Raw genomic sequence first — 26,981 nt, 5'->3', positions numbered from 1 at the left:
TTGGTTAGAATTTATTAATTTTACAATAAAGATTAGTGTTCAAATCTAATAAGAAATTTTTTATATTTTAATTTAATGTATAAACATATAAAAATAACAATAAAAAAATGCGTCATGGTTCAGCTCAGAACCGTAATCACAGTTTTGGAATAGAGAACCAGGTCGATTTAAACCGTTCCACTATTTTCATAAAAACCATACTGAATTGATGACTTTGACCAATTTTCCAATTTCACCAATTTTTTTTGAACACCCCTATTTAAAAGATGTTTACACTTAAAAAAGCACACAAACTGATAATTAAACAAACACTAGAGTTAATACATTGTACAACTTAACATACATGCACACAAACCGTAAACAAGACTTTAATCTCCTTTGGAGTTTTAATTATAAAGTTTTACAATCATATAGTAATAAAAATGAGGAAATTAAGAACAAATTGGTGTGGATGTTGCTCACATAATATTACAGCTGCCAGCCATAGCCATAGCGCCACCGATAGCACCAGCCGCATTGCCAACCGCACCGCCAATCATATTGAGTCCCGACTCAAGTAATGTGACCCGCCACATCCACTCTTTCTGAAAACATTAAAAAAGAAAATTAGATAAGAGATGGGAGTGGACTCCAGCCCTTCATTAGATTAGACTGTTGAGTTCAGCTTATTGGATTAGTTTTTGGGTTTTATTTTGATAATTTGAATTGTTTTTATTTTAAAATTTGCCAAATATATCATTTTTGTAAAAAATCAAGTTGATTGGAAAATGAAAAAAATGTGTTTGGATCAATTTTGTGTGAACTGTTTATTTTCTTAACGTCGCTTTTTTTTTATATATATACAAAACTGATCTGAACACGTAGTTTCTGTTATCCAATCGACTTGATTTTTTTGCAAAAATGATGTTCTCGATGAATGCTAAAATATGAACGGATGGGACCTGAAAATAGACCCACTGAGCTGGACAATATCTGTCCAGTCCAATAAAGGACTGGAAAGAAGCTAGTCACATTAGATAAATAACTTGAGAGTTTGACCTTTATGTCTGAATAGCAATACTCATTATCTAATTATCAATCAATCATATGGACCGAATTTTCAAGTCAAAGTCGATTGCATTATCGATTGTCATTGGTGTTAGACAAATGAGCTCTATAAATGAACCAATAAAAACCTGTCAACGAGTTGGGATTAGTTTATCTTTTTCTTTAACAATCATTCTCAATAAAACTTCATTTTTTTCTTTACTTTTCTCTTCATTTCACAATTCACTTTTGAAATTTAAGATCCAAACACAATCTTCAAAAAAAATAGAGAGATCCATGAGGGCCTAAGGACTAGTATAAACAATGTGGATCAACAAGTCTGCCAACTTATGCATTGACCTCATACTTGTCATCTTCAAGAAACCAAGTGAATTTTTACGCTATCTCAAAAGCACCATAATTGTTGGCATGCGAGTTCTTCCTACTTCTACTTCTAATTCTTTTTAACATGTTATATCGATGCGAATTGGGCTAGTTGCCCAAATACTTATCGTTCTAATATAGGTTATTGTGTTTTCCTTGGAGCTAATACTGTATCTTGGTGGCTCAAGAAGCAAACTTACAATTTGTTAATCAAGTTATACATTTAAGGGTAGTATTGTATATTTGTTTCTATTTGACTTTTGTCTAACTTTCCTAAATCTCTAAAACACATAAATACATTATCTCGACCCTAGTTAGGGTTGATCAACCTCAAGAACATTATTCCATACTGTAGATATCCCATTTTTTATCGTCCTTAAGACTTGGGCGTCTCACTTTGAACACTCGATAATGAAAAGTTATGTTGTACAATCATTCAAATTCTTCAGCAAAAGGCCTCGATTTTTGAGCTTCTAATCCCAATCTTACACCCCATTTTCACCAAAACTATTTTAGACCTTAAAACCCTCTTTTTTAAATAAAAAAAATTCAAATGTTTGTACGATGTTCTGAGGCTCGCATTTCGTTTAAAATATTACACTTTTTGGTAAATCGAGCAAGGACAAAGTGGAAATAAATGAAAGGGAGGTGAACTCTTTGAAAAATATTTAAAAACATCTTATTTATAGGTTTGGAGTTGAAGAAAATAGGAGGGGTTGGAATGAAACTAGTTTAGAAAAAGGTTGAGCATCAAACCGTTAAGAAAGAAATGAGCAACATTCACTAAATTGGGCATATCTATTTGTACACTTAGAATTTAGATATGATGCAACCACCATTGGAAAGAAAATTTCTGGGGCTTCAATTTAGACTCAAGAAGCACCTAAAATCGAGTCTGAATGATGGAGATATGCCCTATTTGAAGTCGAGCTTGAAAATAGATTTTTTTTTTCTGCAAGTAGTTGGCCGACCAATTAAGTGGCCGGCCGACCAGTTGATGAAAAATCCAGCCAATTAGAGTGGCCGGGGGGCCAAGTGTCCCGGCAGACAGATATTTATAGCCAGCTGTCCCCCCCCCCCCCCCCCGCCCCGTGTATGCCTTGCAGTAGCTATCTTTATATAGATATTTTCGACAGGAGAAACTGTTTTTCTATAAATAAAAGCCCACCCCTCTTGATTTTACATTAGAAAATTTTGCTAAGACTCCAAAACTTGCCAAATACTATCTCTCTCTATCTTGCAATATACATACACTTTCTAAACTAAAAATTTGAGGCTACTTGCTGAGATTATTGAGCCAAATTTTTAGCTCTTGAGAGTGATCACTTTGTGGTTTGTGAACCAAAGAGTAACTCTTCTTTAAGAGGTATAACTTTTGCCATCTTTACACTACTTCTTCCTTCCCTTTTCTTGCTGTTTTTACACTATCTTTGGACTGTTTTGTGGGCTAAAACTTGTGATTTAAAAGCGACCAAAGGTAGAGAAGTTAACCACCCTTCCTTCAACCTTATTCTTTAGCTTGTATCGTTGTGTTTCCCATTTGTTTCTCAACTTTTAGCCACTAATTTTTAGAGTTTTTAGAGGCTAAAACATGTGATTTTAAGGTCCAGAAGTGGAGGGGTTAGCCACCCTTCCTTTGGCTTGCTTACTAGCTTTAATTCTCTTCCATTTTTGCTCATTTTTCTAGTTTTCCAAGTTAATTTAAGCACTATTTTTATTAATTTTAGGATTGTTTTAGTGTGTTTATTTAGTTTATGCTTCGCATATTATGCATGTGTTGTTGTAAGTTCTCATAGGTTTGGTGGTTTAGGCCTTAGGCACCAATCTATTTGAGTTGATAGTTTTTGTTAGGTTTTTTTTCTTAGCAACCCCGTTTGAAAAAACTCCTTTCAGTTGTATTTATTTTCACACTTTTATTTCAGTGAGGCTATGAGTGTTTAGATGCGAATCCAACCCGAATTGTGTCTTTCAGAGAAGTTTGTGATGATAAATATAGCGACCCCGGTCTTTTCCCACTTGATTATTGTATCCGGACTTAGGTTCCGTAGATTCTGTCATTGTATAATTGTTGTTGTTGTCCCTTATTTTCTCATTTGGAATTATAGGATGTGTTGGGCAGGTTTGTTTCAGGTTGGTTGGGTTTAGAAACCAAGTGTTGCTGTCCAGGTTTTTGGTTCTTCGCTCGAGCGAGGAGTTGTTCGCTCGAGCGAGAGGTTGCGTTTGATTTGGACCTGTAGCTGTGCATTCTTGGCTCGAGCGAGATTTTCTTCGCTCGAGCGAGTTAGTTCGTCCTTCGCTCGAGCAATAGTTCCTTCGCTCGAGCGTGAGTCTTGTTGCAGACCTGAGGGTTTGAGTTCTTCGCTCGATCGAGCTTTCTTTCGCTCGAGCGAGCTTTTGAGTTGTTGGCTCGAGCAAGGCTTCCTTGGCTCGAGCGTAGTTTCTCTGTGTCTGGTCGCTCGAGCGACCAAGTCTTCGCTCGAGCGAGCCTGTCCAGTTTATATACGCAGCAGCGGGTTTTGATCAGTCTTTTCTTATTCTTTTTGGTTCTAAACCCTAGGTCCGACTTCTCTCCCTCAAAACTCATCTTCTCTTTAGGTGTTCATCTACTTCTAGTGTGAATTCATCTTAAGTTCTTTGTAAGAAAGATAGAGGGCGGCTTGGGCTTCATTCTAATCTGAACATTTGGTGATTTGGAGCACATTGGAATTTGGGCATTCATCTCTATATTCTCCATTCGGGTTATTTTCTTCAAGGTAGGGATTTCCTACTCCATTTTATAGGTTTTGTTCTAAGTTTTGGTAATTTGATATGTTGGGGTTACTTTGGTAAATTTTGGGAAAAACCCTAGATGTATTATTGAATTAATTTGTATAAGTAATTCATGGAATTGGGAAAAGATGGTTAAATTCATGGAATTGGGGAATTCATTGGTTAAATAGCGTAATTGGGTAATTGGAATCATTTGTCTATTGAATTGTTGACATAGTTATTTTCAGTTTAGAAATAACTGTTTTGGGCTATCGGTGGAGGATAGTCGTGATTGTTGTAGACATTGCATGTGGATTAGGAATAACTGAAACTAATCACATTGGTTAAGTCATTAATTTTGACTATTACATTGATACAGAAAATACATGTATTGATTGAGCATAGCATTTGCATACATTGTTTTATGTGTGGGAGGAGATAGGGGATGTACTCCACGGTTTAGGGGAAGATATGGGATGGACCTCTAAACCGGATTTTGTTTGGGAGGAGATAGGGGATGGACTCCATTAGCATCACTTTTATGTGTGCTTATTTATATAGAAGTGTTTTATTGATACAGCACTAAAATGTGTATCAATCTGGAAGTATGAAGTGTTTGATTTGAGCTTGAGTCTCATTTGTTTGTTGATATTGAAAGGATGTGAATATGATATATGTGATTCACTGTTATAAGTTTGGCCAGGTTCTGAGCCATGTTGATAAAATTGGAAAGTAAAACGTATCTTTGGCAATAGTGTCATGAGACTGTAAAATGAAGTAATTGATTATTTTGGTTAACCATCTGTTGAATGCTATTGCTTTATTCATTGCTTATATGTGGTTTAGTATATTTCTACTGGGCTGTGGCTCACCCTTTATGGGAACATCATTTTCTGGTTCAGGTGATAAACTACCTCCAAGGACTTAGCTTGGGAGGGTTTGGCTTCTGGATTGAAGAAGACTACCTTTAGTTAATAGTTTTTATTTATTAGTACATGTAAACATTCAAGCCTAGGGCATTTCTTGTATTGAGATTAGAACTCATATTTTTGAATCCAAGTGTTGGCTTGGAAAGATGTAAGCCTGTAGGGCATTTTATTCGATGTTACATGTAATGCTTTATTTAGTAATACTCTGATGAATGAATTAATAAATTGTCTTCTTTAAATAATGCATGTCAATGATATATAATGGGTTAATTTTTAGGGCGTTACAACTTGGTATCAAAGCGTACCGGGTTTGAATACTTTGGGTACGTGGGACGTGATTAGCATCACATTGGGTTCGTCTCGTTTGATAGAGACTTAGTGTAATGTTATATGCTTATGTGATAACATGTTTATGTGATTATGTGGGTATGGAATGTAGTTTCTGGGATGTTGATTGGACCCTTGAGTTTCTAGTAGTCTTGTTGGAAAGGCACTTGATCACTGCTGCTTCCAACCGGAACTATAGTAACGCATTGGGACTATCATTATCCGGGAATGAAATTCGTAGGTGCTTATGTGATTATGTGCTTACGTGGAATGTATTATTGTTGTCCATTGCATTGGGACGCGAGTGTTTAGCTTCGGCACATTTATTAATGTGCTAATGTCTCTGTTTCCTTTATTAGGATGTCAGGACGAGGACGAGGACGCGGTAGGCGTGGTAGGCCGGGTAGGCAAGAGGTGCCTGTGCCAGAGGAGATTCCGGCAGTTCAGGAGGGAATTGGCCAGGCTAATGTGGCTGAGCCAGTAGGCCAGCAGGCTATGGGCGCTTTAGCTCGAGAGATAGCAGGCGTATTCAGGGAGTCAGTAGGCATTCTCAGAGCTGAGAATCAAGCTCAGGTTGTTGCTGCTGATGCAGGACCTTCCTTTCTGAAGAGGGAGTTCTTCCGGTCTAATCCGGATGAATTTGTGGGTGATCCAAAAGAGCCGCTTAAGGCAGATGAATGGCTCGAACAGACAACGAAGACGTTTGAGATGCTTGGCATCGAAGACGAGGGGTTGAGAGTGACCTTGGCATCTTTCCAGTTGAAGGGGGATGCAGGTCAGTGGTGGAAGTTTACTAAGGGGCGTATAGGAGGTACGTGGGAGGCTTTTGTGAATGCTTTCCAGGAGAAGTTCTTATCTCCAGCTGTCAGGGAGAAGCTGCGAGACCAGTTTTGTCAGCTTAAGCAGTCGAGTTCTTCAGTGGCCGAGTTTGAGGCTGCATTTACTAGTTTGTCCAGGTTTGCACCTGAGTTGGTGGCGTCTGAGGAACGTCGTTGTATTGAGTTTGAGAAGAAGTTGAGGCGTGGCCTCAAGCTGAGAGTTGGGGGAACTATGATTCGGGATTATGGGCGTATGGTTGATGCTGCAGCCCACATGGAAATCATGATGCAGGAGGAGGAGGAAGGGCAGAAGGGCTCCAAGAGGAGTCAGGATGGTCAGAATGATGGTAGGAGACAGAAGGGTTTTAATCCCCAGCAGTCTCAGGGTAGCTTTTCTAGATCGACTTTTCCTGTACCGAGTGTTAGTTCGGGGAAAGGCAGTCAGGGGGACATTACCTGTTTCAAGTGTGGTCAGCTGGGCCACAAGTCTCCAGTTTGTCCTCAGAGGGGAGGAGTTCAGAGAGCAGCATCTTCTTCGGCTCGATCTCAGAGCCAGAGTCAGGGTAGAGGTCAGCCACTCTCGTGTTATCAGTGTGGTCAGCCAGGGCATATGAAGAGGTATTGCCCGCAGTTGGGTGGCACATCTGGTGCATCTGGTTTGAGGCCGATTCAGGGTCAGCAGCCAGCTTAGTCGGGTCAGGCCTCGAAGGCCAATCAGGGAGGGGCTTCATCGTCTCAGTCGGTGTAGCAATCTTATGCTCCTAGGGTTGAGCAAGTTGATCAGAGGTCGTCTGGGCGCGTGTATGCTGTTACCGCGCAGGATCTTGTGCCAGCACCATCAGTTGTGAGAGGTACCTTCTTGTTTTGCAACTCGGTTGCTAATGTTTTGATTGATACGGGTGCATCTCATTCCTTTGTGTCTGCTGCATTTGCATCTGTTTTGGAGTTGGAGTTAGCACAGCTAGCATCTCCTATTTGTGTAGTGTCACCTCTTGGGGGTGAATTGATTTTGAAACAAGGCGTTAGGGGTTGTGATATAGAGGTTGATTATCATAGAATCCCATTTCCCTTCGTAGTTATGCCTATGAGGGGTTTCGATGTTATTTTGGGTATGGACTGGTTATCGTCATACCGGGCAGTTATTGATTGCTACCGCCAGAGGGTCACTTGTTGTACCGTGAGCGGAGAGTATTTTCATTTTCTGGGGGACCGGGTTGGTGATGTGTTGCCACCGGGGTATGTTCCACGAGGACGGAGTGAGCTTAGTGGTCTACTTGCTAACCTGTCGATTAGTGAGGATGTTGAGACTCAGATTGTGTTGCCAAGGGTGGTTTGTGAGTACTCGGACGTTTTTCCCGAGGATCTTGTTGGTTTGCCACCGCATCGAGAGATTGAGTTCTCTATTGAACTGGTGCCCGGCACGGCGCCGATTTCTATGGCACCTTACCGTTTTGCCCCAGCTGAGTTAGTTGAGTTGAAGATCCAACTCCAGGAGTTGCTAGATAAGGGCTTTATACGTCCTAGTGTTTCGCCGTGGGGAGCACCAGCTCTCTTTGTTAAAAAGAAAAGAGGCGCTTTGAGACTGTGTATAGATTACCGAAAATTGAATCGGGCTACGGTTAAGAATAAGTACCCTATGCCTCGTATAGATGATCTGTTTAACCAGTTGAAGGGTTCCCGTTGTTTCTCTAAGATAGACTTGAGATCAGGTTACCACCAGTTGAGGGTCAGAGAGGAGGATATTCCGAAGACGGCATTCCGTACGCGGTATGGCCATTATGAGTTTCTGGTGATGCCATTTGGACTCACCAATGCACCGGCAGCCTTTATGGACTTGATGAACCGGATCTTCCGGGAATTCTTGGATCGGTTCGTAGTCGTTTTTGTGGACGACATCCTTATCTATTCGCCTTCTGAGGAGGAGCATGAGTCACACTTGAGGGTGGTGCTTGAGTTACTTAGAGCCCATAGGCTGTATGCCAAGTTTGGGAAGTGTGAGTTCTGGCTGAAAGAAGTCAAATTCTTAGGCCATGTAGTATCCGGTGAAGGAGTGTTTGTTGATACATCCAAGGTAGAGGCAGTGCAGGATTGGGCACAGCCTAAGAGTGTATTTGAGATCCGCAGTTTTCTGGGATTAGCTGGGTATTACCGTCGGTTTGTGAAAGATTTCTCCAGATTAGCATCACCGTTGACTAGACTGACTCGGAAGGGAGTCAAATTTGTATGGAGTGAGACTTGTGAAAAGTCGTTTCAGGAGTTGAAAGTTAGACTGACTACCGCTCCAGTATTGATTATTCCAGAGAGAGGGTTGGGTTATATAGTCTATTGTGACGCCTCACGAGAGGGTCTGGGTTGTGTGTTAATGCAAGAGGGGAAAGTAGTTGCCTATGGCTCACGTCAGTTGAAAATTCACTAGCAGAATTACCCTACACATGATCTAGAGTTAGCAGCTGTGATATTTGCCTTGAAGATTTGGAGGCATTATCTTTATGGTGAGAGGTTCGAGGTGTTCTCGGATCATAAGAGTTTGAAGTATTTGTTTACACAGAAAGACTTGAACTTGAGGCAGAGGAGGTGGATGGAGTTCATAGAGGATTATGACTTTGAGTTGCATTATCATCCGGGAAAGGCCAATGTGGTGGCCGATGCCTTTAGCAGGAAACCTGTTGGTGACATAGCTAGTATAGCCATTCGAGAATGGGAGATGTTGGGTGCACTTGGGGAGTTTGATTTATTTCTGGGCGAATCCGTTGAGGCTGCGGCCTTGATTTCTATTGTTGTTCAGCCTACGCTTGTGACTCGAGTGTTAGAGGCTCAGAGAGGTGACCTTGGGGTAGAATCTCTCCGTGAGAAGATTTCCGGTGGAAAGGTTGAGAAAGGTTTAACAGTGTATCCCGACCTCAGTGTGAGATACCGAGACCGTCTGTTTGTGCCAGAGTCTTGCCGAGTGGAAGTGGGAGCATGTCACTATGGACTTCGTTGTAGGTCTTCCGAGGACTCAACGGGGTAGTGATGCTATTTGGGTGGTTGTAGACCGGTTAACTAAGTCGGCGCACTTTATTCCTATGCGCGTGAGAGATTCGGTAGATCATCTTGCCGACTTGTATATTCGGGACATAGTGAGATTGCACGGGGTCCCAGTGACGATCGTCTCAGACAGAGATCCTCGTTTTACTGCCAGGTTGTGGCAGAGTTTGCAGAGTGCCTTAGGCACTAAGTTGACCTTTAGCACGGCTTATCATCCTCAGACTGATGGACAGTCCGAGCGTACTATTCAGATACTTGAGGATATGCTTCGGGGTTGTGTTCTAGACTTTAGTGGGTCGTGGGAGAGGCACTTGCCGTTGGTGGAGTTTGCCTACAACAACAGTTTCCAATCTAGTATCGGTATGGCACCATTTGAGGCCGTGTATGGCCGACCGTGTAGATCTCCTGTGTGTTGGGCTGAGGTGGGTGATGCACCTCTGTTGGGTCCAGAGTTGGTGAGAGAAACGACGGAGAAAGTTGAGCTTATCCGTAAGAGGCTTATTACAGCACAGAGTCGTCAGAAATCGTATGCCGACCGTAGGAGGAGACCTTTGGTGTTTGAGGCAGGTGATCATGTCTTTCTGAAGATATCACCTAGACGGGGTTTGATGAGGTTTGGGAAGAGTGGGAAGTTGTCCCCTCGGTTCATTGGTCCATTCGAGATCCTTGAGAGGATTGGCGAGGCTGCTTATCGTTTAGCTTTGTCGCCGCAGTTGTCCGGAGTACAGGACGTGTTTCATGTGAGTATGCTTCGGAAGTATGAGCCGGATCCATCACATGTGTTGGATTGGACCGATTTAGTGGTTGATGAGGATGTCTCATATGAGGAGAGACCGGTTCGGGTATTGGATAGGCGGGATCAAGTTTTACGAGGCAAGACCATCCCTTTGGTAAAAGTTTTGTGGAAACATCATAGAGTGGAGGAAGCCACTTGGGAGCATGAATTGGAAGTCCGCGAAAAATACCCGGACATATTTATTCATTTGTAATCTTGTATTTAGATTTTGTAATGTTGTTGAACTTAAGAGCTTTACATATGTCTTAAGTTGTAAAACGTTGAGTATGTTTTGGTAAATGGGTGTATCTTGAAACTTGCTTCATTATAGAAGTTTAGTATAGCATTGCATATGTTGATTACATTGCTGAGTGTGTTATATATATCATGCAATTGAATATGATATGGGGATTGTTAACATTGAAAGGAATAATGCATAATAATGATACAGGTTGAGACATATGTTGTGTTATATATTTAATATGAGATGCCTCTTGATAAAGAGATGAAATGACCAGTTTTGGGTCAAGATGTTTACTAATGAATTGTTAAAAAAAAAAAAAAAAAATCTGTTTTCAAAAACTTATGCTTAATTTCGAGGACGAAATTCTTTGAAGGGGGGGAGGTTATAGCGACCCCGGTCTTTTCCCACTTGATTATTGTATCCGGACTTAGGTTCCGTAGATTCTGTCATTGTATAATTGTTGTTGTTGTCCCTTATTTTCTCATTTGGAATTATAGGATGTGTTGGGCAGGTTTGTTTCAGGTTGGTTGGGTTTAGAAACTAAGTGTTGCTGTCCAGGTTTTTGGTTCTTCGCTCGAGCGAGGAGTTGTTCGCTCGAGCGAGAGGTTGCGTTTGATTTGGACCTGTAGCTGTGCATTCTTGGCTCGAGCGAGATTTTCTTCGCTCGAGCGAGTTAGTTCGTCCTTCGCTCGAGCAATAGTTCCTTCGCTCGAGCGTGAGTCTTGTTGCAGACCTGAGGGTTTGAGTTCTTCGCTCGAGCGAGCTTTTGAGTTGTTGGCTCGAGCAAGGCTTCCTTGGCTCGAGCGTAGTTTCTCTGTGTCTGGTCGCTCGAGCGACCAAGTCTTCGCTCGAGCGAGCCTGTCCAGTTTATATACGCAGCAGCGGGTTTTGATCAGTCTTTTCTTATTCTTTTTGGTTCTAAACCCTAGGTCCGACTTCTCTCCCTCAAAACTCATCTTCTCTTTAGGTGTTCATCTACTTCTAGTGTGAATTCATCTTAAGTTCTTTGTAAGAAAGATAGAGGGCGGCTTGGGCTTCATTCTAATCTGAACATTTGGTGATTTGGAGCACATTGGAATTTGGGCATTCATCTCTATATTCTCCATTCGGGTTATTTTCTTCAAGGTAGGGATTTCCTACTCCATTTTATAGGTTTTGTTCTAAGTTTTGGTAATTTGATATGTTGGGGTTACTTTGGTAAATTTTGGGAAAAACCCTAGATGTATTATTGAATTAATTTGTATAAGTAATTCATGGAATTGGGAAAAGATGGTTAAATTCATGGAATTGGGGAATTCATTGGTTAAATAGCGTAATTGGGTAATTGGAATCATTTGTCTATTGAATTGTTGACATAGTTATTTTCAGTTTAGAAATAACTGTTTTGGGCTATCGGTGGAGGATAGTCGTGATTGTTGTAGACATTGCATGTGGATTAGGAATAACTGAAACTAATCACATTGGTTAAGTCATTAATTTTGACTATTACATTGATACAGAAAATACGTGTATTGATTGAGCATAGCATTTGCATACATTGTTTTGTGTGTGGGAGGAGATAGGGGATGTACTCCACGGTTTAGGGGAAGATATGGGATGGACCTCTAAACCGGATTTTGTTTGGGAGGAGATAGGGGATGGACTCCATTAGCATCACTTTTATGTGTGCTTATTTATATAGAAGTGTTTTATTGATACAGCACTAAAATGTGTATCAATCTGGAAGTATGAAGTGTTTGATTTGAGCTTGAGTCTCATTTGTTTGTTGATATTGAAAGGATGTGAATATGATATATGTGATTCACTGTTATAAGTTTGGCCAGGTTCTGAGCCATGTTGATAAAATTGGAAAGTAAAACGTATCTTTGGCAATAGTGTCATGAGACTGTAAAATGAAGTAATTGATTATTTTGGTTAACCATCTGTTGAATGCTATTGCTTTATTCATTGCTTATATGTGGTTTAGTATATTTCTACTGGGCTGTGGCTCACCCTTTATGGGAACATCATTTTCTGGTTCAGGTGATAAACTACCTCCAAGGACTTAGCTTGGGAGGGTTTGGCTTCTGGATTAAAGAAGACTACCTTTAGTTAATAGTTTTTATTTATTAGTACATGTAAACATTCAAGCCTAGGGCATTTCTTGTATTGAGATTAGAACTCATATTTTTGAATCCAAGTGTTGGCTTGGAAAGATGTAAGCCTGTAGGGCATTTTATTCGATGTTACATGTAATGCTTTATTTAGTAATACTCTGATGAATGAATTAATAAATTGTCTTCTTTAAATAATGCATGTCAATGATATATAATGGGTTAATTTTTAGGGCGTTACAATAAAGCTTTTAAGATTGCCACTTCGCTGATTATGTCGAGGGGCAGCGCCCCCGAAGTAAAATGCAAAAAATGCATTCCAAGTTGCCTGTCCGCTCGAGCGGACATTCCCCCGCTCGAGTGGAGAATCCCTGGTTTCAGAAGTTTTGGTCACCTGTAAAAGTACTGAGCTGTGTGATTTCGCACTCGAGCGGGTTCTCTAGCGCTCGAGTGGACCTCTGTTATATTTCGCGCATATTTTGCTGAAGCCGCTCGAGCGGGTTGTTGGGCGCTCGAGCGGAGATCGCGGGACAGATTCTATAAATTCACGTGTTGGGTCAGATTTTAGGATTACTACTCCAGATCTTCTTTTTGGGTTCTAGGGTTTATATCTGGGGATACTTAGTGAGTTTTCTTTGATGTTTTGATTGAGTATTCAACTCATGTTTTAAAGAGTATACATCAAAGGTTTTGTTTGTTCTACAAAAGAGAGAGTTGTTCTTCAGTGGATTCTGAAGAATTCGAGCCTGAAGCTTTGGTGGATTCCGGGGTGACTCATTGTAAAGACAATTCGGAGGTGAAGACGAGTTGGAAGAGGCACATAGAGGTTGGTTCAATTAGGCGTGGATTCGCTAGGTAATTGAGAGCATACCTGTGTAATTCCTTTAAATCTTCTTAGTGGATTGTTTTGCGGCTGTTGCCCGTGGTTTTTTTATCATAGTTGGAGGTGTCCAATTGTGGTTTTTTCCACGTTAAAATCGTTGTGTTGATTTGTCTTGATTGTTTGATTGGGATTGTTATATACTGCTTAAAATTGTTACATAATCACGAATCAATATCTAAGGGATTTCTAGATTTTTTAGTTTTTATTTCATAGTTTTCATACATATACTCATACTTGTAATAATCATCTCTGCAACCTCCCTCATTTCTTGGTTTTCTTTCTCTTTGTTTAAGAGTTGTTTCAAACAATTGATTGTTGTTTAAGGCATGAGAAAGAGACCTTTCATGCTTAATGGTTTAATCTCTTCGGAGGTTCATTACCAAGGCGTTACATCTCTCTCATGCTAAGAACAACTTCTTGTTTGATACTTCTCTTCACTTAGTGGACGTAACTATCATTTGTGGACAAAAATGAATAAAGAATGGCAAGGTAATGAAAAGGGCTAATAAAATGCAACTAGAATTGGTAAAAGATGTAATAAAACCAAATCAGGTTCAATTGGACGTTAATTGAACCTATTGCGTCTTGACTCATTGCATACTCTATTGTGACGTTTAATGGGTCAAAAAGTAATGTCAACCACTTCCCTTGAGGTAACTCCTTGATAGGGAGGAGGTGTTGTTAGTCTTTTATTTCCATTCATTGAGCCTTTGTCCTATCGGTTCATAGATCATCATGCAACAACCTTGCAACAATTGATGGTTTATGAATCGAGTCTATTCCTCCCTTGATCAGTTTCATGATAGGGAGAGGCAAAAAGGATAAACATTCCCTGAAAACACTCTATTTCTGCTTTGTTTTATTTCTGTGGCAGCAGGGCAAAACCTCAAAATAGTAGATGGCCGGCCACCATTCCATCTGGCCGACCACTTTCCAAGGCCGACTAGCCACCTAATTTTACACAAGCAGTGTCATTTTCATGATAGAACAAAGTAGAAGCTAGGGCAAAAACAGATTAATTTTCTGACTGCAAACAGAACAGATTCTGGCAGCGAAACATAAAGAGGTTTTCGGGAGGAATTTGTGTGCTTGCGACACTTCATTTCCCGTGGTCCTTTAATTTAATTCTTTAACAGTAGTATGTTTAAATTAATTAAATTTGTTCAAAGTTGTAATAGCTAGTTAAAGTTAGTTATTTGTAAATAGCTAGTTTAATTAGTTAATTTGGTGTTGTAATAAGTAGTTTAAGTAGGACATTCAAACCCTCTTGTATGAGGGCAAACTTGTAATATTGTGTATGTCTTCCAACCCCTACTCTTGCTCCCTTTTATTTAGTTGCTTACGATGGTTACATATAGCATCATATCTTGGTTTCATGCCATTGCCATGACTTATATCCATTTTTGCTTGCATCAAGTTCGGTTCATCATTCTAACATTGTTTTCATTTCTTACTTACTTGAATATGTGTGCTAAGCGCATGCTTTGAATTGATCCGTCTGTCATTTTAAAAAACTGAACCAAGTAGTTGTATCTTGTATGTGTTGCATTAGTTACTTGCGTATTAGAACATGCATTTTTCTAACTATTTTCTCATATTTTGGCTTGCTTCGGTTGAGTACTAGGTGAGCATTTTCGCTTTAGTATATTGCATGTATGTGAGTGTTGCCATATCAAGCATACTACAATGAGGCTATGTGCTTATTTGAAAAAAATTCTTTAAATGTCTGTGGATGAAGACTATTTTACTTAAATTGAAATGATTATGATAATTGTATATACGAACTCACTCATTTTCTTCGAGTTGCATATTTCAAACTCTTTCGAAATTCGCATGAAATCAAAGCATTCCAAATTGAGCAACATAGTCTATATTTGCTTGACTTCACATAGCAAAGTTAGCATTAATAAATCGGAACAAAAGCATATAATGTAAATAAAAATCACATCATAATTATTAGAGGCCGATCTTTGATTGGATAAGTGGGGTGCTTAATTCATGACTTTCCCCTCTCATACTTAAGTTCCCGAGCCGAGGCACTTTAGTGATGACGGACAAGTGGCCTTTGGCATGAGTCATGGGTTTCTTAAATTTTTAAAAAATATTTAGGTCGTGACTTTGAAATTTGACAATGCAACCATTTTTGACATTTTTAATTATAAATTGATTTTCAAAGGATTTGCCGTATCTGGACTCTTTTGTGTTTTTACGTTTCACACTGCACTTGTGAAACCAGATTCAGAATCACGGAGTCCGAACTGTAGGGTTATCGTATTCACGGAGACTAACCCCTCCAAGGAACACGAAAAGCAAGCTACACATACTTGGTTATACTTACAATAACGGTTTACATTTTAAATTCCTTCAGGTAACTTTAAAAAAAAATTTAAAAATTAAAACTTAAAAATTAAAAACAATGGGCTCACCTGTTCAGATTTATATGGAACAATTGCATTGGATGCGGATGCAAATGTGGACGTAGACGTAGACGCAAATGCAGATGTAGTTGAGGATGCAAATGTAGCTCTGGGATGTCGAATAGCGCTTTTTACAAAAGACCTCACCTGTAATGAAACAAACATTCACTATGAATATTGGACTAAAAGAGACTTAGATGGAGTCATCATCCAAAAAAGTGTAACTTAAGTTGTATGTGGTACTTGAATAGTAAATTTAAGTTTCAACAAAAATATTCAAAATTTAATGTAGAAAAATATTAACGTGTCCACTGAATTTAACTCTTTTATGGTAAAATTTATGCTTAAACTTAACTCGGACCACATGTAAATATTGCAATCTCCAACTTAAAACCTTTCAAATTATAATTACATTTATATTGACACAAACAAAATAAAATAGAGGATCGTGCCAAAGTATAGATTTCAATTTAATGATGTGTTTTTCCATGTCCATGGATTTTACTATGTATTAGATTTGGTGATTTTAAAACCAAATGCACCCAAAAATCATTTTCAATAAGGTGTTCAATTTTTACCTTCTAATTATTTTGTAAAGTTTAAAATTTTGGGAATGTAAAATAATTTTGATTTGTTTCTTGAGACAATTTTTGAGAAAAAAATTTAAAAACTTGTTTGTTTGAAAATTTTGGAAAAAAAAAAAATCAAAATTCACTTTTTTCTCTATTACATATTGTTATTACTTTTTCTCTCTCATCTATCCTTTCTCTCACATCATATATATCAATCAATCACTTTTTCTCTTATACTCATCTATTCAACTCTAAAATAAATAAATAAATAAATAAATAAATAAAATAAATGAAATCATCCTAAATTTAAAACTCAAAAGCTATTTTCAAAATATACAACTAAATAAAATTTAAAATTGAAAAATGCTTGGGAGCACTAAGCACTAATTAGGTGGCAGTGGGTCCCGTCATTAATAATGTGATGTTTTGGTCTTGGAGTTGTATTTTTTTCTTTTTTTTAATGCATTAGTGCTATTAGTGGTGATATTTTTAGTGGGATGAATCATTGTTGTTTAAAATTTTATAAACTCTTTCCACAAAATTATTTTTCAAAGTTATTTCAAAAATACAAACTAAACATGGCCGATATCAATTTTTTTTAATTGAAAATTCAATCTTATTTTATTAAAAAAAATGGCGGAGTTTTGGCCAAAAATAAAATAGCACTGAATTACATTTTTACCCTAATGCATGGCCCAGTCCTCTCTTTAGCACTTTTACCCATTTTTTTTAAAAAAAAAAATTATAATTTGGTCTTTCAATTATTAATTTTATTATTTATTTATTTAATTTAATTTTAATTTTTTTTTTTTCGATCTTGTCCAATTGCTAACTATCATCCATAGCTAACCCAACTTGACCCAGCACTAACCTACTGATTTATTATTATTATTATTATTATTATTATTATTATTATTATTATTATTTTCTTGAACAAAGAAAAGCAGCACTAACCTAAATTGAATCCATGGAAATATGAATATATATATATATATATTGAAGTAAATTACATTTGTACCCTTTAAGGGAAACTTGTATTGAGCTGATTGATTTTTGGGCTTATTTATTTAAGAATTGAGTCATACTTCAGGGGAAACTTGTAATTTATAAGATTCATCAAAATTTAATATAGTAAGAAAAATATATAAATTAATAGCTTTTCTTAAGTATGTAGACTTAGGATTAAAATGCTCTCCCTTTTATTATGTAATAAAAAATTTCATTTTATAATTAATGATTGTGAAATATCCCATCGATAAATATTTATTTTAAATTTAAAAAGATTCATGGAAAGTTCTAATACTTATGACATATTTGTTTCGATTATTTGAGATTGTTTTGGAATTGGTTATTTTAATTGATTTTTTAACTTTTTTAAAAAAAGATGTTACAAAAATAAAAAGTGATATGATAACTTACAGTAACATTTTGGCTATTTAACCACTCCTCAAAAAAATGAAACTACTTTGGATTTATTTTCAAAATCAGTTTTCATAAATTTTTTTTAAATATAGAAACTAATTCGACAAAATATAAATATAAAAAATATATATTTTTGAATTAAAAAAAAATTCCCCCAAAAATGATGAGTCTTTTTATTTTTTTCACCAAATTTTTTTTTAGTTTTTTTTCCCCCAAAAAATAGATTTTGAAATTCAAATGAAATAGAACCTCTTCCAAGGTTTTACAAAGGTGGAGGCAGACGCGTTCGTATCCTCTATAAAGTGTTTCTTGAAGTGATCTGGTGGAGTGGTTTCATAGTGGCACGACACTTGTCCCACTTGAGTAACCATGGGTTGTGATCAATTCCTCAACAAAACGACGTCGACGTCGTTTTGGTGAGGGGATTCAAAAAAAATATAAAATAATTGTTTTGAGAGAGAGAGAGAGAGAGAGAGAGGAACTCTCGCTGAGGAGTCGCCGCCCTAACCCCGCTGTGTCACCGCCTTACTTCGCACCGCCGACAATGAGTGGTTGCATTCGAATTTAAGAAGCTGTTGTTCAAAAAACTGCAACAGATTCTACAGGTTCATCCTCTAAACTTCTATCAATTTCAATAGCTCCTAAAATTACAGAGATTTCAAACTTCTATTCAACCATCTCTCTCAATTTCAAAGACTTGGAATGGGTTACTCTAAAATTAATTGCTTTTTGTTTTATGTTTTGTTTTGGTTTGAAATCAAACCAAAACAAATTGGGTCATCAATTTTATTTTTTTTTTATTACTTTTTGATCAAAATCAAGATCTGGTTTTCATTTTGTATTGCTTTTTGAATTGGATTTTGTCAAGAGAGTTGGGAAGGAAAAAAGATTTTCTTACTATATTCATCTCATAAGCACGAAGCCTATTTGTATATCAATTACAAACTAAAATAGGAAACAAAAAATAAGGATACAATATCCCACTAATTATGCTCTATTATACTAGTTGTGTTCTATCACAGCTATACAATATATACAAAAATATATACTATATCAACACTCCCTCTCAAGCTGGAGAGTAGATGTCAATCATTCCCAACTTGTCACATATAGAGGAAATGGCTCCTTTGGAAAGTGCTTTGATAAAGACATCTGCAAGTTGACACCTTGAAGGACCAAAATGAGTGGAGATTTCTTTGGACTATACTATGAATGCATGAAGTGACAATTAACTTCAATATGTCTAGTTCTCTCGTGAAAGACAAGATTGCTAGCAATACAAATGGCAACTTGATTGTCACAGTAGAGAGAAGTTGGGGCTTCTGCAGTAAAAACCAAACTCTCGTAAAAGAGTCCTCAACCAAATGATTTCACAAGTAATATGAGTCATTGCCCGATATTTCTCTTTAGCACTAGATCGAGAAACTATAGACTGTTTCTTACTTTTCCAAGTCACAAGGTTTCCTCCAATGAAAGTACAGAAACCAGTAGTAGATTTTCTATCAGATGGTGACCCTGCCCAATTAGCATCAATATATCCCTCAATATGAAGATGTCCAGAAGGCCGATAAAGAAGTCCACGCCCTGGAGCATTTTTTAGATATTTCAAGATGTGAATGACAACATCTAGATGAGGAATTCGAGGAGTAGTCATGAATTGGCTCATATTAATACAGCATATGAGATATCATGACGAGTAATAGTTAGGTAAATAAGTTTACTGACAAGCCTTCTATACATCTCTAGATCATCAATACGATTAGCTATGTCAGGTAATAATTTCGTGTTCATATTCACGGGAGTAGAAACAGGTTTGGAACCAAGATAACTTGTTTCTTTCAAAATATCAAGAGTATATTTCCTTTGAGATAGACTGATACCCGCTTTTGACCTAACTACCTTAATATAAAAGAAATAACGAAGTTGACTCAAATCCTTGGTAAGAAAACTCGAGCTGAGATGATGAATAAGATTCTGGATACCTTCTTTGTGACTCCATATGATGACAATATCACCAACATACACAACTAATATAACAATGCCAATGCTTGTCCATTTAAAAAAGACAAAGTGGTCTGCTTTTGTAGGCCATGCCATGTAAGACAACCTCCTTATTAAATTTTTCAAACCACACCCGTAGATACTATTTGTGGCCATAAATAGATTCTTTGAGATGACAAACACACTCCCCCTTGGACTCAAACTCGAGCGGCTAAGCTATGTAAACAGTCTCGATAAAATTTCCATGAAAAAAATGCATTTTTGACATCAAGTTGATGAAGGGGGCAACTAAGAGAGGCTGCCAGAGTGTTAATAATACGAAAAGAGTTCAACTTGGAAATTGGAGAAGTTTCGGTGTAATCAATGCCATAGGTTTGGGTGAATCCTTTGGCAATTAGATGGGCTTTCAGACTTTGAATAGTACCATCAGGATTTTGCTTGACAGCAAACACCCAGCAACAACCGACCATCTGTGCATCAATAGGTGTAGGAATAAGATCCCAACTATGATTCAACTTCAAAACCCATATTTCTTCAACGATTGCTGTTTTCCAGCTAGGATGACAAAGAGCCCCCCTGTAAGACTTAGGAACAGTAATAAATGATACACATAGAGAAAAAGCCTTTAAAGAATGAGACAAATGATCAAAAGAGACGAAGTTTGATATAGGATGTTCAGTACATGTACGCTTACCTTTGCGAAGAGCAATAGAAAGATCAATATCATACTTAAGATGAGAAAGATGTGGATCTGTAGATGTTGAGGCCAATGGGGAAACTGATGGAGTAGACTCTACATTCTCATAGACAAAAGCAATCGAGACACTCTATGGGCGACGTGGAGAGACACTCCGTGGCCGACGAGGAACATAAACTTGAGAGATAAGGGGAAGAACAGGAACAATAGTGGGGATAACATGTGCAATAGAAAAAGGTTCCTCTAACTAACTATCCACAGAAGAATAGTATGGACTATCTTCAAAGAAAGTGACATCAGCACCAACGAATTATTTGTGTAAAGTAGAACTGTAACACCTATACCCTTTTTTAGCACAAGAATAACTAACAAAAATGCATTTGTGTACACGAGGATCACATTTGTCCCAATTGGGACTAAGATTGTGAACAAAACAGATGCAGCCAAACACTTGTGGGAGTAGTGAAAGAATATTTTTATCAAGAAACATTATCTGAAAAGGTGATTTTCCTTGCAGAATGCCAGAGGGCATTCTATTTAAAAGATATGTTGCAATCAAAACAAACCACCCCAAATGTGTTTAGGTACATTTATTTAAATCATGAGAGTGTGAGCAATAGCAAGAACATGCCCATTCTTTCTTTCAACGATTCTATTTTGTTGAAAAGTATTAACACAAGATGTTTGATGGATGATACCTCTCGAATGAAGGAATTGTTGAAAGGTGCCGAGACGATATTCGAGAGCATTATCAGTCCGTAGGCCAAGAAGTTTAGCATTAAATTGATTGGTTATTTCAACATAGAAGAATTAAAAAAAATAGTGAATAATTGAGTTCGTTCTATAAGAAGATATAACCAAGTCAAACGAAAATGATCATCAATAAAAGTGACAAAATAATGTGCACCAAATAAGCCAGTAGCTCTAGAAGGTCCCCAAACATCCAAGTGAACAAGTTGAAAAAGAGGTGGACAAGGTGCATCCGTTCGAAGCTTAAACGAAGCACGACAATGTTTACTAAGTTCGCAAGTATCACAATTAAACTTAGGTAAATTGTGAGAAGATGGGTGCCCAAGCAGTAGATTGGAGAGCTGCAGGAATCGAGTTTGAAGATGGCTAAAAATAGACGATTCCATCCTTCTCAAATCCCTCACCAATCATCCTCTTCATCTTTAGATCCTGAAAAATACAATGAGTGGGGTAAAAGATTACTGAGCACTGGAGAGAATGGGTAAGCTTACGCACAAATAATAAATTGAAAGGAAAGTGAGGCAGATATAACATAGATAAAAAAAAGTAAGAGCAGGAGTCTAAACAACACCAATTCCAGTAACTGGCGTTTTAGTACCATTAGAAATAGTAACAAAGGAGGGAGAGTTAACATGAGAGAAATTGGAAAGAAGTGAGAAATTACCAGTCATATGATTAGCGACCCCTGAATCGATGACCTAAGGAACAGTAAATGATGAGAGAAGACATGTATTACTTGAGGCCACTAGATTGGCAGTGGACGAGGAGGCATGGACACTCTGAAGCAAAGAATCGTACTTGGATTTAGTCATAACAACTTGGTCATCAGAAGTGGCAGTAAGGTGTACATCATAGATAGAAGCCTGATTAACCCAAGTAGGCTTAACATGAAGTTTCTAGCAGAACTCAACGATGTGGTTATTTCGACCACAATGAGTACAAATCTTGGTGCCATGCCCGCCATGGCCACTGTAATGACCACCACAACCACTGTTAGTACTATGACCACTACGACTAGCATCATAACCACGGTGAGGGCCAATAAGAGTATCAAAGTGTTCAATAGGGCTAGCCAGAGCAAAATGATCATCTTTCATAGAGCCAAGAGGACGAATAGAGGCACGTCGAACCCGAGCAAATGTCACATTGACAATAGGGATGTCTTTCCAAGAAAGAATCTAAGAACTAGTAGCAGCATGTTCCGGATTAAGCTTGGAGAGAAATTTAGCAACTTGGAAGTGCTACTGCTGAGTCTTCAAATCAGTGGTAAATGACTGATAGATATTGAGTTCGTCTCACATAGCCTTAAGGACAAAGAAGTATTTTTCAACTAAACAATCACCTTGCTGAAGAGAAAAAAAATGTCTTGATAGAGTTGGTAGACTCGAGAAAGATTCTGCTCAGAGGAATATAACTCCTTAAGAGTATCCCGAATATCTTTAGAGGATTCTAAACAATAAACATTAGTGAAAACTTCTGGTGCCAAACTATATTCCACAACCATGTCAGGATTTGTGCATCTTCTTACTCCCATAAACCAACTTTGGTTAGATCAGAGGGTTTCATGGCAGTAAGATAAGAGGCTTTCCCACGTGCCTTTAAAAAAAATAACGACATCACAAGACCATTAAAGGTAATTAGAACCCTTCAAGGTGGTATTAGTCATGGATTCAAACAAGAGAGAGTCTTGGAAGGTATCTTTGTTGACTATAGTGTCACTCATAGTAGTGGAAAGTCCCAAAGGAAGAAAAATAGAATGAAGCTATGGACATGAGGCTGTGAAGCAAAATTTAGTCCCAAATTTTCTACTTTGATACCATGCCAAGAGAGTTGGGAAGGAAAAGAAGATTTTCTCTTTGTATTTATCTCATAAGCAGGAAGCCTATTTATATATCAATTACAAGCTAAAATAGGAAATAGAAAATAAGGACACAATAACCCACTGATTATGCTCTATCACACGAATTATGTTCTATCACAACTTTACAATATATTCTAAAATATATACTATATCAGCAAGTTTCAACTAATTTCAGTATAAATCTTTTTTGCCTTCTTTGATTTGGTGACCCATCTCATATTCTTCGAAAGCCTTATTTTTTTAAACTATCAAGGTAGTTTTTCATTCCGATATTGAGAGAGCGTTCGGTGGGTTCATCAGCGGTGGAACGGCAAGGCTGCGAACTCCTTCGTCGGTGAGTTTCTTGCTCAACCTCCTCTCTTTTCTTTTCCTTTTCCTTCTCTCTCTCTCTCTCTCTCTCTCTCTCTCTCTCTCTCTCTGTGTGTGACACACACACACACACACAGAGTCATTTTCTGAAACTAAAGAAATATTTTTTTTTCTTTTTTTCTTTTTTAAAAAAAATGGGACAGGTGTCACGCCACAGTGAAACCACTCCACCAATTCACTTCACGAAAACACTCTAGAAGATTCGATCGTGAGACAAAGAGTGCAAAGGTAGAGACAAAGATGCAAACAACTTAACAAAAGAAAAAGAATGAAAGGGAAATTAAATCCCAACTCCATGACAGCAAAGCTAAAATTATTATTATTATTGTTTGATAACTCGGTATTTGGCTTATTGAATTGACTAAATCTAAGAGACTAATCTAACCATCCACACCGTCCACTTGCAGGAGTCCTAATTAAAGTCAGAGCAAAAGTTCTGTATGGACTGGTCTCAAATTGTTTGCACTTAAGAGGTTTCGAATCTGAAACCTTGAAGAGAGTACACTCCTAAATTCCAAGTGTTGATTACCAAGCCAATCTCTTGGGTAGCAAAGCTAAAATTATATAAAGCCAAGAAAGAAAATTTTTGGGGGCATATGGCATATATGAAATATAATTTTATTTATTTATTTATTTATGGGTAAATTACAAATACATCTATTGAGATTTTCTTAAAATATAAATTGCTTCTTATTGTTCTAAAAATTTAATCACACCCCTTCAAATTTCTAATCGCATAACAAATTACCCATTTTATTAATAAACCCTGATGTCAATTAACAGTTTTTAATTATATCATAAATATATTTTAATTAATAATTTCAGTAATTTTATTATTGTATAAACGAATAGTTACAAATTTTATTTTTTCTATTAATTTTATTAAATCAAAATTTCTGCAAATGGATATTTGTAATTGTAATTTTTAAATCTTAAGAAATATATTTGTAATTTACTCTTTATTTTTTTATTTTTTAAGCAAAAGGATGCACTTGAAGTTGGGGATATCAAATCCATATAATACGAAAGCAAAAACAAACTGAAGACGAATAGACGACCTACAGAGGAAAACCTTCATTTTACCAAAACGTTTTTTTTTTTTTAATTATTATTTTTTATTAGCAAAGTAAAATTTATTGATGTAATGCAAATAGTATAAAACAAATGCATCAACAAGCACTCCAGGAAAAATGTCATATAGCGGTGTTTCAAAAACCCCATAAAAGAAATTGTAAATTGCAAAATCTCATTATATTTAAGTTGGCACAAAAAAGAGAAAATCGTATGAAAAGTTTTTCAATCTAGTATTTAGTTTTTTTTTTTTAAATTCAAAATATGTATTAACAAGACAATTTGACCTCAAAAAGAGAAACTCATATGAAATTTATTAGTTTTTTTTTTATAAAATTAGTTTTAATTCGTTTTTGAAAACCAAAAAAAAAAAAATCATAAAAAGGCCATGTTTGGTTTTCATTTTTAAAACATTTTCAGAATTTTTTTTTTTGAAAAAATAGAAATTAGTCTGATGAAAATAAATATTAAAACAATATTTTTAAAGTTTTAAGAATTATTTCTAGCTTCCCAAAGAATAAGATTATATAAAAATAACAAATATTTTTTTTCATTTTTTCAACAATTTAACTTTTAATTTTTTTAAAAAAAAATTCTAAAAATAAATTCTGAAAATCAAGTCAATTTGTAAAGTAAAACCAAACATAAACTAAACAAAAAACACAAAACACAGAGAAACAAATTCTATGATATTCAAATAGACATTTTTTTTAATATAATGATAGATTTACTCTAACCTTTCATGAAATTTGAAAAAAAAAAAAAAAAAAGAACTAGTCTTAAAATTTTCACGTAATTACTCGACTTGCTTTTGAGTAGGGTTAAACTGATTGAAAATAATCTACATGTTATGAAAATACAAAAATAATCAAGGAAAAGTATATATTTCAATATAAAAGTGGTAACAATACTACTTTTACGTCAAAATGAATAGCCAATTAGTCATGAAAAGGGGGCTAAGAATTATGCGAATTAAAACCTGGAGGGAAGTTGATGTAATTATATCAAAATTGTAAAATATTTTCCCCAAACCTCATGGGAGGTTAGTGTAATTTACCCAAGATATAAATTGGAAAAAAAAAATAAAAAAAAAATTAATAAAAAATAAGAGATAAATTACACTATTAGTCCATGTAATTTAAGTAAAGTGTAAATTCAGTCCCTATAATTTTAATTTGAACGTTATACTCTCTATTTTGTTGTAAATTTGCCCTTTGTCATGTTGTGTTAACATTTTAGATGTTATAACAACACTGCAAAATTTTATAGAACAAAGTGGAATTAAAAAAAATTAATTCGAATTATCGATATAATTGCTTTTGAGTTTCACTTTGGTCCGTGTAATTTTACATGTGGTATTTTCCGTTCAAAATTCTATCAAAAATGAAAATATGAGATTTAAATTGTTCAAATTGAAAATACGAGAACTAAAATGAAATTCTCTCAGGTACAACAGTGTAATTTACTTGAGAGGAAGAAGGGGGGTTACCTTATGATCTTTTGGGGGAGGTGCCTTTCTAGTGGCCATAGCCATCTTTCTCTTAGCTTCAAGCAAAGCAAAGTTATCCAAGAAATGGATAGGCTTGTGCTGATGGATGTAACTTTTATTTCCATTGCTAAAACACATGGGGCAAACGCTGAAGGTGTCGTCCTCATTGTCGAAACATATCGAACAACTGAAGAACATCCCTGGTATGAAGTTACCACATCCTCCACAGAAAGGTCTTCCACTCTTAATGATGTAGTACAGAGCCATCACCTCCATGAAATCCAGCCTTCCATTACCGTTCACGTCGAGCGCGTTGAAAACGTATCGATTTCCCATGTTTATGAGCCCTTTCTCCTTCATGTAGTTCAAGAATTCACACAGACTCACTTCTCCGTCTTTGTCGTAATCGATTGAATTGAAAAAGTCTCGTGCCAGTTGCTTGAGGTTCGTTGACGGAGTGCTCGTCTCGTAATAGATTCGAGCTATCTCAAGCATACTTATGCTGTGATGCTCCTCCATCTTTAACCTTTTCTCTTCCTTCAATCGTCTGTGTTAAAACAGGAAGACCAAGATGAAGACCAAGAAGGAAGAGGAAGATGGAGATGGGGATGAAGTCGGTTGTCAATATATGAGTAACGAAAGTGTTGGGTGTTAGTGTATTTTAATATTAAAATAATATGATTGTAAACGACGTTTTAAAAATCGGACCGGTAAGTGAACTAGAAATGAGATCGGGTGGATAGGTCATCGATTCAACTGTCGGATTGAATTAAAATCGAATCGTGACGTAATAAATATATTAAAATTATATTTAAATAAAAATATAAGTAATAAAATTATAAATTAAAAATATTAAATTTTCTAAAATATTTCTCCTAACATTTTTTTTACCAAAAATATAATAATATATTTTAAAATATTATTAATTTTAATTTTAGAAGAGGAAATCAAATATTCAATATTCCTTCTATATGGTTTTAATTCAAATAATTTGATTGAAAGAAGAGCAAAAATTTTGGAGGGATATCAAAATTTCAAGTCTCCCTCCAATAAATTTAATTAAATCTCACATAAATTT

The 26,981-nt window shown here is 36.6% G+C and overlaps 1 protein-coding gene and 1 long non-coding RNA gene across 3 annotated transcripts; one reads left to right on the top strand and one right to left on the bottom strand.

The window, feature by feature from the left end:
• Positions 1-276: 276 nt before the first annotated feature.
• LOC114294511 (uncharacterized) lies at positions 277-26,553 on the bottom strand. Of its 2 annotated transcripts, XM_082877762.1 has the most exons (3): positions 25,904-26,552; positions 15,681-15,818; positions 277-584 (listed from the first exon to the last, which is right to left on the bottom strand). In XM_082877762.1, exons 1-3 carry the CDS (start codon positions 26,420-26,422, stop codon positions 459-461), a joined length of 783 nt encoding a protein of 260 aa, XP_082733888.1. In that variant the 5' UTR covers positions 26,423-26,552; the 3' UTR covers positions 277-458. The 2 variants fall into 2 exon arrangements, with proteins under 2 accessions (XP_082733888.1, XP_082733889.1); XM_082877763.1 differs by lacking the exons at positions 277-584; positions 15,681-15,818 and adding an exon at positions 18,538-19,249 and having other exon boundaries at positions 25,904-26,553.
• Positions 17,944-23,308, top strand: LOC145795041 (uncharacterized). The gene is made up of 2 exons (XR_014335200.1): positions 17,944-18,270; positions 23,228-23,308. It is a non-coding gene; the product is annotated as an uncharacterized LOC145795041 (long non-coding RNA).
• Positions 26,554-26,981: the final 428 nt, after the last annotated feature.

This window comes from Camellia sinensis, chromosome 7 (assembly GCF_055761805.1).
Source record: "Camellia sinensis isolate YWXY chromosome 7, ASM5576180v1, whole genome shotgun sequence".
Taxonomy (NCBI): Eukaryota; Viridiplantae; Streptophyta; class Magnoliopsida; order Ericales; family Theaceae; genus Camellia; species Camellia sinensis.
The sequence above is the reverse complement of the archived record's forward strand: the minus strand, read 5'-3'. Positions and strand labels throughout refer to the sequence as shown.